The following is a 13,148-nucleotide window of genomic DNA, read 5'->3' on the forward strand; positions in this document are numbered from 1 at the left end:
AGCATCCTTAGGAAACGCCACCGCAGGAGGTGAAAGACAGGTGTCAGGAGAGCTAGCTGGCCGCCCTCGCTGTCTTGTGCCTTCCTCGGGAGGCTGAGCTCCGTTCCGGCTCCCTTTAAGCGCGCTCGGGCTCCCGAGCAGGCGCCGGGCTGCCGGCCTTAAATAGCGCACAGCTGGAGCTTCTGGAGCCAATCACAGGGGCCCCCAGCTCAGCTTTTCAGAGTCGCCTCCGCCGCCGCCACCACCACCACCGCCGGGCTCCTGCTCTTCCTCTTCTCTCCGTCGAACGCCGCATCTGCTTTTCCGGCTGCTCCTGCTGCTGCTTTTCGGTGAGCCTTCCCTCCCCCCCCCCAAGCTCCACCTTCTCGGGCTGCTTACTGAGCAGACGTGGTCGAAGCGGCTGTGGAAACGGCCCGGCGGATTGGCTGGCCTGCTGGGAAGTGCCCGCCTCGGTGGCTTGGCGAGGAAGAGGCAAGGCTCTGGGCGGCTGTAGGGGGGCCGGGGGCGCAGGAAGGCGGCGAGCGAGGGCGGCCGCCAAGGAGCCCTGGTCGCACTCGGTGGCTCGGGAGGCAAGTGAGCCAGGAAGTCCGGGGGGCCAGAGCTTGAAGCGCTTGAGCGCTGGCCGAGAGGCGTCCCGGCCAGCGGATTCCCTCCAGGCCTCTCCTGCGGGGTTTGGTCCTCAGCCTGGGCCAGTGCGGGCGCTTCTTGGAGTCAGGCGGCTGGAAGGGAGCTGGGGGGCCCTGCAGCCCAATGTCGCGTGTGTCGTGAGCTGCTTCCTTTCCGCTTCCTGCCTTTCGGGCGTTGGGGTGCTCGGACGTGTCCTTTCAGTAAGTGCTGCTTTGCAAATGGAGTGAAGTTGCAGGGTGATGCAGAAAAGTTCAGAGGGGAAGAAGCGTTAGGGGCTTATTGCTTCCCTTGAGGCAGTCCCTGGAAAGTGTTTGGTGTGTGGCCTGAAATATCCTTGACTGGAGAAGAAATAGGCAGCTGAAGATGTGTTTGAAATGAGTTTCTGGCTACATAACGTCCCTTGCTGGTAATACATATTAAGCCGAGTCAACCATGGGGATTATAACTGGAGACTTCATCGGGAATGAGCAGCGGTGCAATCCTGCATGTTTTACTTTGAAGCAAATGCCACTGAGCTCTATGGGGCTTGCCCCCAAGTACCGTAGTTATGCAAAGGATTCTGAAAAGAGGAGTTCTTGCAATGTACTTTCTGTCCACACAGGAAGTTGTGGTCTGCAGTCTTTCCAGTGTGGGCTTCTCTGTAACTCCTCTGTGGAAGGACATGTTTGAATCCCTTGGGCATTTTTGAAACATTAAGCAGTTCATAAATGCTTTAAATTCACATAAATAAATACATGGGTAAACTTAATTTTTTTGGATGGAAAACAGGATATTGATGGTAACTTTTATGTAAAGTAGCTAAAAGCACATCTTCCAAAATACCCACCATGACATAGTATCCTTCTAGCAGGCAAAGACAGTAATTAAGCAATTAAGACAGTAACCCTATATCAATTTACCTAGGAGTAAGTCCAGTGAAGCTTCCTGCTGTGTAGGCATGTATAGAATTGCATTGTGACTGGCTTTACCATCCCATAGACTGGTGTTCAAGAGACTAGAATCCTACTCTTGTCTGCTTTGATGCGAGGTCCACTAAATTCAGTTTTATCTTATTTGAAATAAGTGTAGGATTTTTAAGGAGGCAATGCATAGTATCTTCTCAGAGTAAGCCCCCTACTGAACTTGGTGGGGGCCTGACTCTGAACAAACATGCATTTATGTTGGGTTGCATGCCTGCAATTCTAGACACACTCATTTAGAAATAAATCCCACTGCAGGCACCTGCTGCTGAGTAAACATGGGTGAGAACACGATGACTTAAGTGATATGTAGGCCATGTTCTCAAAGTGAAAATTTTATTTGTAATTTTCAAGATGCCTTGCATAATACAAAGAAACAAGTGTAATAAAGCATTTTTATTAAGAGTTTTGACGAATTCTGGGGGTGAGGTGGGGGACACGATGACTTGTGTCTGAAGAATAGTATAGTTCACATCCTAGCAGAAGCCCAATTCTTCATTTACTAGCATTCACACACCCCTTATTTAAGTTTTGTTTCCAAGATAGGAACAGGCATTATGCTAAAAGCTTGTGTGTTAGAAAGCAGTAGCTGATTGGAAGCAAGTGCACTCCTTGTATGCAGCTAACAAAACAACATAGGAAGCATCAGTTTTGAGTTACCAGAACTTATGCATGGAGCATTTCTAAGTACAGTAGAACGTTGATAAGTCATGTGGCTGGGCGTTTAAATCGGCACCACATCTTGTCAACTGACTTTCTCGGAAAGAGCTTACGCCAACACTTCTTTTGAAGTTTGTCAAAGCAGCAACTTCACCAGTGTTTTGAGCCAACTTATTTTGGGGGTGGGGTGGGGGATAAGGGCACCCCCCAAACCCCCAGCCCAGTGAAGATTGTGTCCTCACTGACCACATAATGCTGAACAGGGTGTGTGGGTGAGGGAGAGGGAGCAGGAGCAGAGTATTCTGGAAGATGGCAGTGTGGCTGGAGCCCTAACCAGAGCATTCCATCCACACTACAGCTTCTTGTTGTAAATAGTCTTGTTTTGAAAGACCACAAGCTCTGCACTCTGAACTCCGTGGCTCAATTATCAAATTGCATTATTGCATGCCTGTTTTGTAAGTTAAGTGGCAGCATGAACTTCATCAGATATTAGCTGCATAGATCTGTGGTGTTACAGTACAAATCTCTTCAGTGGCCCTACAGGTGGTCCTCGTTTACTGCACTGAGAGCAGCAGGCACTTTCCTGATGCTGTGAGTTTCCTAACTAGCTTGGGGAATGGGGAGGAAGCCATACTTAATTGTTTGTGTATATATAGATAGATATATAGGTTGTTTTAAAGGCCTTGTTTGTTTGACATTTTAATTATGAATGTTTTATGACATTGTTTTATTGCATATTTTAATTATGCATGGCCATCCTTTTTAAACTGGTTTTATATTTGTAAACCACTAAAGCGGTAAATGAATCAATCAATCAATTCACTATATATTTTGGAAAGTGGTTTGTCTTGTCTTCTGTTTCTTCTCTTTATATTCAGACGCCTCTTGAGATAGCGTTGCTAAACTTGGCACAAGGGTTCCTTCCCAAGGTGGGGACAGCAGTCTTCATTGATGTTTAGATGCCAGGCACCATTTTGAATCAAGATGGTGGACCAAAACATGAGTTTGGATTGGCAGCACCTGATTTTTGGTGTCACAGGCCCAAACTCACAAATTGCATTATCTATCCATTTTTAAAAAAGGTTTCTAAAAATACCCAGGCAGCACCGGGCACTTCCTGCTAGTCAAATGATGATGATCATGATATAATAATATAGAGGATTTCCTGAGGGGATCTGTCTGACTTCATAGATGATAAGGTTACCACCTGTGGGCCAAATAAAAGTGAGTACAATTAGAACTTAATGATTTTCAAAAGGTGGGAGTGAGCATTGGAGATAAACCTCTTGGTCTGAAGCCAAAATACTGGATGTAGACACATTGGCATCTTAAAATACAGCTAGGTCTTCTTTTTCTCAATTTCACAGGATGCAACAGGATAGATAGATATAGATTGGAGCCAATATCCTCTTGGTCTGAAGCCAAAATACTGGATGTAGACACATTGGCATCTTAAAATACAGCTAGGTCTTCTTTTTCTCAATTTCACAGGATGCAACAGGATAGATAGATATAGATTGGAGCCAATATTGTGTGTACATGACTTCCCAAATAAGCGGTGGGCATGCATTGGATTCAGAGAAGATGGGAGTGCATACCCAGCCTTTGTGGCATGGACTCTTCACTTCCCCAAGCAATGCAGTTATAGGGTAGCTTGCTCTGGGTTTAGCTTTCTCTGGATTGGAGCGCTTAACTGTATTTCTTTGCTCAATCTACAAATAAACAAGTAAAACAGGAATGCAGAGAAAGAGCAGACACCCCATGAAGTAGAAGATCTATTAAGGTAAAGGTAAAGGTACCCCTGCCCGTACGGGCCAGTCTTGCCAGACTCTGGGGTTGTGCGCCCATCTCACTCAAGAGGCCGGGGGCCAGCGCTGTCCGGAGACACTTCCAGGTCACGTGGCCAGCGTGACAAAGCTGCATCTGGCGAGCCAGCGCAGCACACGGAAACGCCGTTTACCTTCCCGCCAGTAAGCGGTCCCTATTTATCTACTTGTACCCAGGGGTGCTTTCGAACTGCTAGGTTGGCAGGCGCTGGGACCGAACAACGGGAGCGCACCCCGCCACGGGGATTCGAACCGCCAACCTTTCGATCGGCAAGCCCTAGGCGCTGAGGCTTTTACCCACAGCGCCACCCGCGTCCCTAGAAGATCTATTACACCATATCAAATCCCCAGAGAACAGGCCAGACCCCAGATATACTTCTAGCATTTAGCTAATTCTGACTGCTCTGCCTCATTTATGCCCAAACTATTGCTTAGCCCCTTCCATTAACTGGTGTGTGTGTGGAGTCACCACCTTGAATCTTTAGCTATCTCTTCAGACACAATGGAGGGATGATTGACTATCTCATAGCAATTGGCTCCTATCAGCTGGCCATTAAGAGTAGTAGGCCAGAAGCTGTAAAGCCATGTACGGCTTAGGCAGGGAACTTTTCAGCTCAAGTGTCACATTCACTTGTGGGGGCCACATGCCATTTGTGGGATTGGCCATAGGCCAAAGTGGGCAGAGCAACAAATGTGAATTTTATCTTTGTACAAGAGGCTAAATTCTACACATACACACTCCTCTCTGTCCTTCATTCACACAAGCTAGAAGCATTATCAGAAATCAGGGACATAGTTCTGCCAGCAAAAACACTCAAGGGGAAATGCAAAGCAGAGCTAGTGAGGGGTGTTGCCTAAAAACCAGGGTGTGTGGCTGGGGAGAGGCCCATGGCTGGATAAAGTGGCCCTAGAAGGCTGCATTTGGCTCCTAGACCTGAGGCTTCCCATCTCCGATGTAAGAGAATAGTCTTATCAAATAGTATAGTTTTTAAATTAACTTGGTTATGTGTTGGGATATACAAGAATATTAAGTGGGTATGTTTTTCATAGACAGAACTACTAGGCTTTTGCCTCAAACTTTGCAGGATATCCTGGGGTCTGACATGGTTGTGGGACGTGCTTGAGATCATTTGCTTGCTTTAAATGAGGTTTTGCTTTCCTTTCCCCCCAGTCATTTCATGCTGTAGCTGTAAAAGAATGGATCCATTGAAGTTAAGTTTAACTGCCTTAGTCATTGTGAAAATGCTCTGCTTAACAGATGCAAAAACAGACCCTGCTTTAGCCACCCCATAAACTTAACAATGTCAGAAGATGACTCATCTACACAAGTGACCTTGGAATATTTCCTGAAAACATGCTTCATTGTCTTGCATTGCTAAACCTGTTTAGAGGTGGGCTTGTGGCATTTATGCGAGAACCATCCAACAAATGTGACCTGCTAGACATGCTGTGAAATGTTTGTTTGCCAAGCAGGGTAATATTGTGTGGTATCGGCACATGACCACATCCAGTAACACATGTTAAAAAAAAATAATCTAGTGATAATCCTTCCTGGGGTATAAGAATATAGGTTCAGGGATACATAATCTTCCATGTTAATGTTCTAGGAGGAGAGGGCTAGGCTAAGGTAAAAGGTAAAGGTACCCCTGCCCGTACGGGCCAGTCTTGACAGACTCTAGGGTTGTGCGCCCATCTCACTCAAGAGGCCGGGGGCCAGCGCTGTCCGGAGACACTTCCGGGTCACGTGGCCAGCGTGACAAAGCTGCATCTGGCGAGCCAACGCAGCACACGGAAACGCCGTTTACCTTCCCGCCAGTAAGCGGTCCCTATTTATCTACTTGCACCCGGGAGTGCTTTCGAACTGCTAGGTTGGCAGGCGCTGGGACCGAGCAGCAGGAGCGCACCCCGCCGCAGGGATTCGAACCGCCGACCTTTCGATCTGCAAGCCCTAGGCACTGAGGCTTTTACCTACAGCGCCACAAGCGTCCCTTAGGGCTAGGCTAGTACTTCCTTATATAAGGAGGGAGCCTTTTTATATGCAAGAGCATTAATCAAGTGATTCCTCCACATGCTTTTCTGGTGGCTGTGTCATGTGGTTTTCTTCTAAACATCTAACATGGCTTTGGCTCTAGTTCAAACTTTCTTCTATGAACTTGGGTTAATTGCAATCCCTCTGCCTACCCTACTGTGGAGAGTGGTGTTGACTGTAAAAAGGGGATAGCCCTCTGTTTTCCTGAGCCACTCTGAGAAAAGACGTAATGCAATGCTAAAGGTATCACAACACACCTGCTAAGTGTGAATCCAGGGCAGATAGGGGGCCTAGGGTTGCATCTGACATATTCCCCTGTTTTTCCATTTTCTACATTATTCAGCACTCTTCTTTGAACCTTTTCTCAAGTTAGACCATTTCCATCTAGAATGGCTATTAGTATTACTACCCCAGGGGGAAACACTCTCACAACCCCTTCTGGTATTTTTACTCTTCAGGAATCCTAGTAGTTTGCCGTGCCAAGATAACCCCAAATCCCCATCAGAACTGGCCCCTGCCTCTGCTGGTCGTCAGCCCCTATCTAACAGTTTTAACTGTCAAGTTTTGAATGGTTTTAACCAGCTCTGATTGGTGGCTGGGTCACCAGGAGGCTGACCATGGGTATGTCCATCAACTCCCCTCAGCATAAGTAAACTAAGGAAGAATGAAGTTTGGAGAGAAGATGTAGTCTGCCAGCTGGTTCTGGGAGCAACTGTTAGTGTGGCTTGGCTTGTATCTGTTCTGTTGCTACTAAGCAGTTTAGACTTGTCACTTGCAGCATGTAATCCCATATGCTGGGAATTGCCTGCTGTCTTGCCATCACTTGGAACTACTACTTCTGGCCCATCAGAGCTACCATCTGTCAATATCAAAACTACTTTATATCACTGTCTATTTGCGTTATGATCCCATCTGCATTTGGCCATGAGCTATAGATGCTACACTTATAACTAAGCAGCAGCGTTCACGATTAAAAAGCACCAATCGCTTTTGCCCTTAGAATGATTGTAGCTGTTGGTACTGCTTGGCTTATAAAGTTATGTTGTGTTTACTAGTTAGTGGCATCCTTCAGGTTTCTCTTGGCAGCTGCAAACTGGGCATCTTTGCTTGATCTATTCAAGACTATACAGAGATTCTGAACTCCAAATTTTCTTGAAATGGGCCTGTCCTAATCAATAGGCTTTATCAAGAGGCTCCAGCTGTGTCCCAAGCATAGCCTCATGTACTGGATAGAGTAGCAGTGGGGAATTCTAGTTAGACCTGCCTGGTCTCCCCATTTAGCCCACAGCATGGTTTGGACCATGCCATGCCCACCTGTCCATCACCTGATGTGATACTGTCAGGCACAGGACATATCAGCCCTTAGGGCCAAATTGTAAAGGAAGAATAAAGAACTTCCTTTTGAGTACCATATTTTTCGCACCATAAGACGTAGCTGACCATAAGACGCACCTAGTTTTTAGAGGAGGAAAACAAGGAAAAAAAATATTCTGAACGAAACAGTGGATGTATGATTTTTGTGGTTCATGCTGTGGCCATAGACTTGTGATATGATGGTGAATTTGGGGTGACCCAATGCAAAAATCCTGAGGATCCATGTGGCTCCGTGCTTTGTAACCATGTTTTTGCGCCATTGCAGCCCCAGGAAACAGTGGGTGCGTGGTTTTTTTGGTGCAGGGCTTTTACCTCCCCCCCTTCCCAGGCAGCTTCCACTAGCATCCCTTATCTCTCTTCCGATCCCACCGGTCAGCTGTTTCCTTTCAACACTCCCTTCCCTCTGAAGAAGTGTGCATGCACACGAAAGCTCATACCAAGAACTAACTTAGTTGGTCTTTAAGGTGCTACTGGAAGGAAAAAATTTTTTTGTTTTGACTATGGCAGACCAACACGGCTACCTATCTGTAACTCCCTTCCCTCTTGTTTGCCTTAGTGTAGTGTCTTTTCCTTAGCTGGAGCAGTTTTTTGCTCCTTCTTTTCTTCTAATTTCTCTCCTTGTTGCTTTAGTCTTCCTGTTTCCCCCCTTTGCAAGTTTGCTGTCTTTTCCTCCTCCCTCCCAGGCAGCTTCCATTATCTCTAGCGTCCCTTATCTCTCTCCCTGATCAGCAAACGATCAGTGGCTTTGTTTCAACACCCACTTCCCTCTTTCAAAAAAAAAAGAGCATGATCTGCTCTTTGCCCCTGGGCAATTTGGCTCCAGGGACCACGCAACCACTCCATAAGACGCACAGACAATTCCCCTTACTTTTTAGGAAGAAAAAAGTGTGTCTTATGGAGCAAAAAATACGGTATGTGCCTCTTTGCCCTCACCTTTGGCATCTGAGATGTGTGTTTTAAGGTCCTGCCTATTATGTAGCTGTAATCTATTTTAACCATTCTGAATTCTAAATGGTTGTAACCTGGCCTGTGACCTGCTGGTGAATGATGGGTAATAGCTTTAGTAATAATAAGTACTCTTCTGATGTGCCTTTCCTATTGCGGGCACTTTCTGAGTTTGCAGCAACAAGAAAAAGGTGCCAAATTCAAAAAGGACCAGATTAAAACCGGAAAGGAAGAGAGGCTTGAATTAAAGCTTGGACTGCAAAGGGAGCATTGTGGGGCATGCTTGGAGTGCACTCCTGATCCTTGGGTTCAGAGTTGGATCACCTGATGTCAGGTGATTGACAGGTAGGCAGCCACACCCACTTGTCCAAGTGGTCGATGGAGAGTGGGGGAATGCTGGATCTGGCCTGCCAGTTGGGGCAGAGAGAGGGCCTCAGCTGAGGAATCTTTAAGCCTGGTTGTAGGTGGTTTCTCTTCCCTCTAAAACAGGAGCCATACAACTGAATGACATGGGGAAAAGGTCTGCTGCTTAGAAGCCCTTATGATGGGGGGGGGGGGGGGAGAACCTGTGGTCCCTGTTCACTTACAACATTTTTGTTTGGTGGTGGTGGTGGGATTTGGCAAACTAAATTTTCACCCAAGGAAGCAAAATAGCATGAATAGACCCTACCGGTGTTTTGTTTTTTAAATGGAGGGAATGGGAAACTTGAGATTCTAGGATGGATTCTAAAGTGGGCAAGATTGGTTGGGAAGGGTTGTACATGACTTGAGACTGAAGGCTTGGTTGTGAGTCCTGGAAGACCTGCTCCTTGCCTTGTAGGCCTTTTCCCACCTGGTCTAGGAGGGTGGGGCCATGACAGATGCCTGCTACAACAGCTGAGGGCCAACAAACTATTGGGCTCGGGTATTGTTAGGAGTAGTTGTTGCTGTTACTGATTTTAATTTTTTGTATATTTATTTTGTATCCTTATTATTATATATGTGGCAATTGTTCAATTTGGTTGTGTACTTTTAAAGGTTTTATTTATTGTTTTGTTTTGCTTTGAATATAAGCTGCACCTTTAAAATTGGAGGGGGGGGGAGGAAAAAAGGAAAAAACCTGAATATAAGCCTCTCCATTCCTCATTGCTCCTGGCTGCATACTTGGGGGGGGGGGCGCGCTGTGTTGCCGATGGCCTTTCCCCTTCCTTGCTCTCTCCTGGCCTTGGGGGAGAGGACAGGGGACTATGCACGGGGCAGGCGCCGCTTTGCTGTGCTCCTGGCACTGTTTGCCAGGCTGCATACCATAAGGTTGCGAATATTGTATAAGCCACACTTTAACTTTGTATGGTCAGAATTTTGGGGGGAAATAAGGCATATATTCAGGCCAATACGGTATGTATTTTTTCATGTTGTAAACTGCCTTGAGCATGGTTTTAACTGTCCCTGGCAAGAAGAGAAATTAAAACTTGAGTATACAATGGAAGCATAGACAAAGGCTGTAGTCAGTCCTCTGGTATGGTGGTCTTCTTGCTTTCCTTTTTGTACTTCATAACCTTCAGCTATATATTGAAGCAGAGCTTAGTGTTTCCTTTATGGTGCAATACGGGAAAGCAATTGGTCTAAGCTGTTTCTGATCCATCAGGGGCCAGTGAATAATTAATAAATAAGAATACTAATGATTTTATTCATGAATCATTTCCAATTCAGTAAAAAGTAATAAAACAACTGCATATATAAAAACAAAAGGACAATTGCATATATATATATATATATATGCACAATTTAAAATCCAACTGGGGATAACAGTCTCTACTGAGAAGACCTTTTAGAAGAGGAAAGTGAATGATTGGTGGATCCCTGGTGTCTGGTGTTACAAGGGACTGAGTTGGGATGGTGACACCTATTCCAAGGCATAGAAACAAACACCCCTGGTCTCCTGTCACATAGTCTGGAAAACACCCAGGACATTTTGCTGCTGGGGGGGGGAAGGATGGGGTGGCACCCATTCCTGTCCATATGCAGAAACCTACCGAACTGTTGGTTGACTTTCTTCAACACTGGTGATGGGGCAGCTGCCTCCTCTGACCTGAAGGCAGCAACACTTAGCTTGGAGGGGGCACAGGGCAGATTTCTTGGCACACACAGGTTGCATACTGCTCCCTGCCTCCCAACATTTGCTGCCTGAAACAGTTGCCTCCTCACTAAGCCTAACACTAGAGTTGGACCTAAATGCATCTTCTTCTCCAGTCCCTCTAGAATTTGACTTTTCCATACTCTTCTATATAATTGTGTACATGGAAATAGTGGTACCTAATTATGCAAATGGTTGAGAGGGGTATTGTGGTGCAATCCTATGTAAGCAAGTGCCACTGAGTTCAATATGGCTTTCTTTGACGTAAGTGCATATAGGATTGCAGCCTATGTCTGTGGGAAGAATGATAGGAAGTGTCTTTCTTCTGGTTACTAATGGTAGCAATTGGGTTTTGACCATGGAGATCTCTCTCTCTCTCTCACTCTCTGCTTTCCAGAAAGTCTCTAAATTGGATACTTGGGTGGTCCATATGGCTGTGTATGATGAAGACCTCTTGAAGAACCCTTTTTATCTAGCTATGCAGAAACGACGTCCTGATCTTTGCAGGAAAGTTGCAGAATTCCACGGAATTGTAAGTAAACTTGATGCCTTCAGGAAATGGGTCCTACAGCTTGGCAGGGAATGAGTTTGGACTTTGGGTTCAGAGGGTCTATTTAACAGATGTGGAAAAATGGGCAAACTACACCTTTGCGGTAGTATACCATTAAGTTTCTTTTTGCAGCATCTGACCACACATGTTGCACATATGACAAGAGCATTAGAAAAGTGGAGGCATCTTCAGGAATGGGAGGAGGGTGTTCCTTGATGCCAATTCCTTGTTCTAAAAAACGTTTTGTGTAAAAAATATATTAAAATATGTTTAAAAAGAAAAAGTGGAGGAGCTGTGCATAGTAGTAAAGAGACCACTCAGTGAGGTGCTTTTAAATGGTTGCCACAAGAGTTAGTCCTGTTATGAGAATATCTTTTGATGACTGTACATGGAGAAGCCGGAATTTTTAAATCAACAAAGTTCTAGATGGTTTACAATGATACTTACTTGGTGCAATCTATTCTTCTCTGAACTTGTGTCTGGCTGCCCTTGGAGGAAAAACTGGGTGTGGCCAATGCTACTCCTGCACAGAGTGGACCCACTGAAGTTAATGAACATGATTAACTTTGGTTTGTCATGTTTGGTAGGTCTACTCTGAGTAGGACTTGGTGGAATACAAAACATTGCGTCAAAGTATTAAGGGTTTGAGATACGAAGTGGTGGCTCTCGTGGCCTCCCACAGTATCGTATTCCTTCCCCCAGCCCACTGCACCATGTCAGGGTCTGTCCTCATTTGTGGTGATTGAAGAGCACCTCCCAGTGAGTAATGGTTTCTTGATCTGTACTATATTACTGCCTGATTTCAAAACTTGGCATCTTAAAATAGTGTGGTCTGGCAAAATGTTAATACTTTTAGGATTTATCCGTTTTGTGTGTGTGCGTGCATGCACCTGACTCCATGCTTACTACTTCTTTAGGTGCTAGTTCCATGCAAAGGAAGTCTTTCAAGCAGCAGCATCTCAGCTTGCCAGTTTGACTCCTACGTTCTGAAGTCTGTGGAAGAAAACTTTCAAACTGTGAATGGAAAGGTAGAAAAAGTGTTTTAAGGACAGGGATCTAGTGCAGTCTTGCACTGAGAGTGGTGGAGGCATCAGCCCACTCTTCGGCCTCATGAAGTTCAGTGGAATAAAGGAATTCTAAAGGAATACAACAGTAATGCTTTAAGAGCTCAAGCAGAGAAGGCTTCTTACTCTAAAACTGATGGACAATCTTGCCCTTCCATCAAACATTTAAAAATCAATTATGTAATACCATTTCAAAAGCGGAGTAGTGTGTTTTAACTTTTGGATTGCACCTGTCTTGCTTTGGAGAAGCCGCCTTATCTTTCTCAAAATCTGCATGACTAACCACTATTCCTAAATAATTGTTCTGCTTGCGTACTGCTCACATTGGTATTGATCTTTTTTCATTTGCCTTTCCCTTCCTCCTGTCCCTTTAGGAAGTCTTCATACAAGGAAGCTTGATCATCCTTGGGGCTGGCTTCAGCCCTCGTTGCTCAGTGCCTGTTCTTTTTGAGGAAACTTTCTACAATGAGAGAGAAGAGAGCTTCAGCATCCTTTGTATCGCTCATGCGCTAGAAAAAAATGAGAGTGAAGGTGAGCAGTAGTGCTCTTCTCAGCCAGCCCTTGGATTTCAACAAAGCCAACTCTAGGTATTTTGCTGCCTGAATCAGATGGCAGGAGAGTCCCATTTTCCCTTCTGCTGCTCCATTCCATGTACATAATTGGATTGGACTGGCAATTGAACCTTTTTACAACACTGGTGACAATTCAATGCCTTCCACCACACCGGAGGGGGCAGCAGACTATATTAGGAGGTACATGGCAAGTACCCAAGAGGGCACAGACTAGGTGGCTATCACTGCCACTCCACCCTCTGCTGCCTGACGTATCTACCCTACTCTGCCTAATGGTAGGGCCAGCCTTGGGCAATAACACTTCTTTCAGGACCTTCATATACCATGAGCAGACAGCTTAGGTGGTCTAGAAGGCAAGGTCAGAAGCCTTTCATAAGGCGACAAAGATGAGAGCTAGATCGCCCTAGCAGGCTTGCATGAAGGATCTTC

General features: G+C 45.7%; 1 protein-coding gene across 8 annotated transcripts in view; it reads left to right on the top strand.

Annotated features, from left to right (window-relative positions):
* The window catches only part of ANKRD27 (ankyrin repeat domain 27), a 70,689-nt gene that overhangs the window by 16,249 nt on the left and 41,292 nt on the right, over positions 1-13,148 (top strand). For 2 of the 8 annotated variants that reach the window (XM_028740320.2, XM_028740321.2), the window contains exons 3-5: positions 10,931-11,065; positions 12,001-12,111; positions 12,522-12,678. In XM_028740320.2, coding sequence (XP_028596153.2) covers positions 10,964-11,065; positions 12,001-12,111; positions 12,522-12,678 — 370 coding nt within the window. In that variant the 5' untranslated portion in view covers positions 10,931-10,963. The other 6 variants (XM_028740322.2, XM_028740324.2, XM_028740319.2 and 3 more) reach the window with 6 other exon arrangements.

The sequence above is a fragment of the Podarcis muralis genome, chromosome 7 (assembly GCF_964188315.1).
Source record: "Podarcis muralis chromosome 7, rPodMur119.hap1.1, whole genome shotgun sequence".
Classification (NCBI taxonomy): Eukaryota; Metazoa; Chordata; class Lepidosauria; order Squamata; family Lacertidae; genus Podarcis; species Podarcis muralis.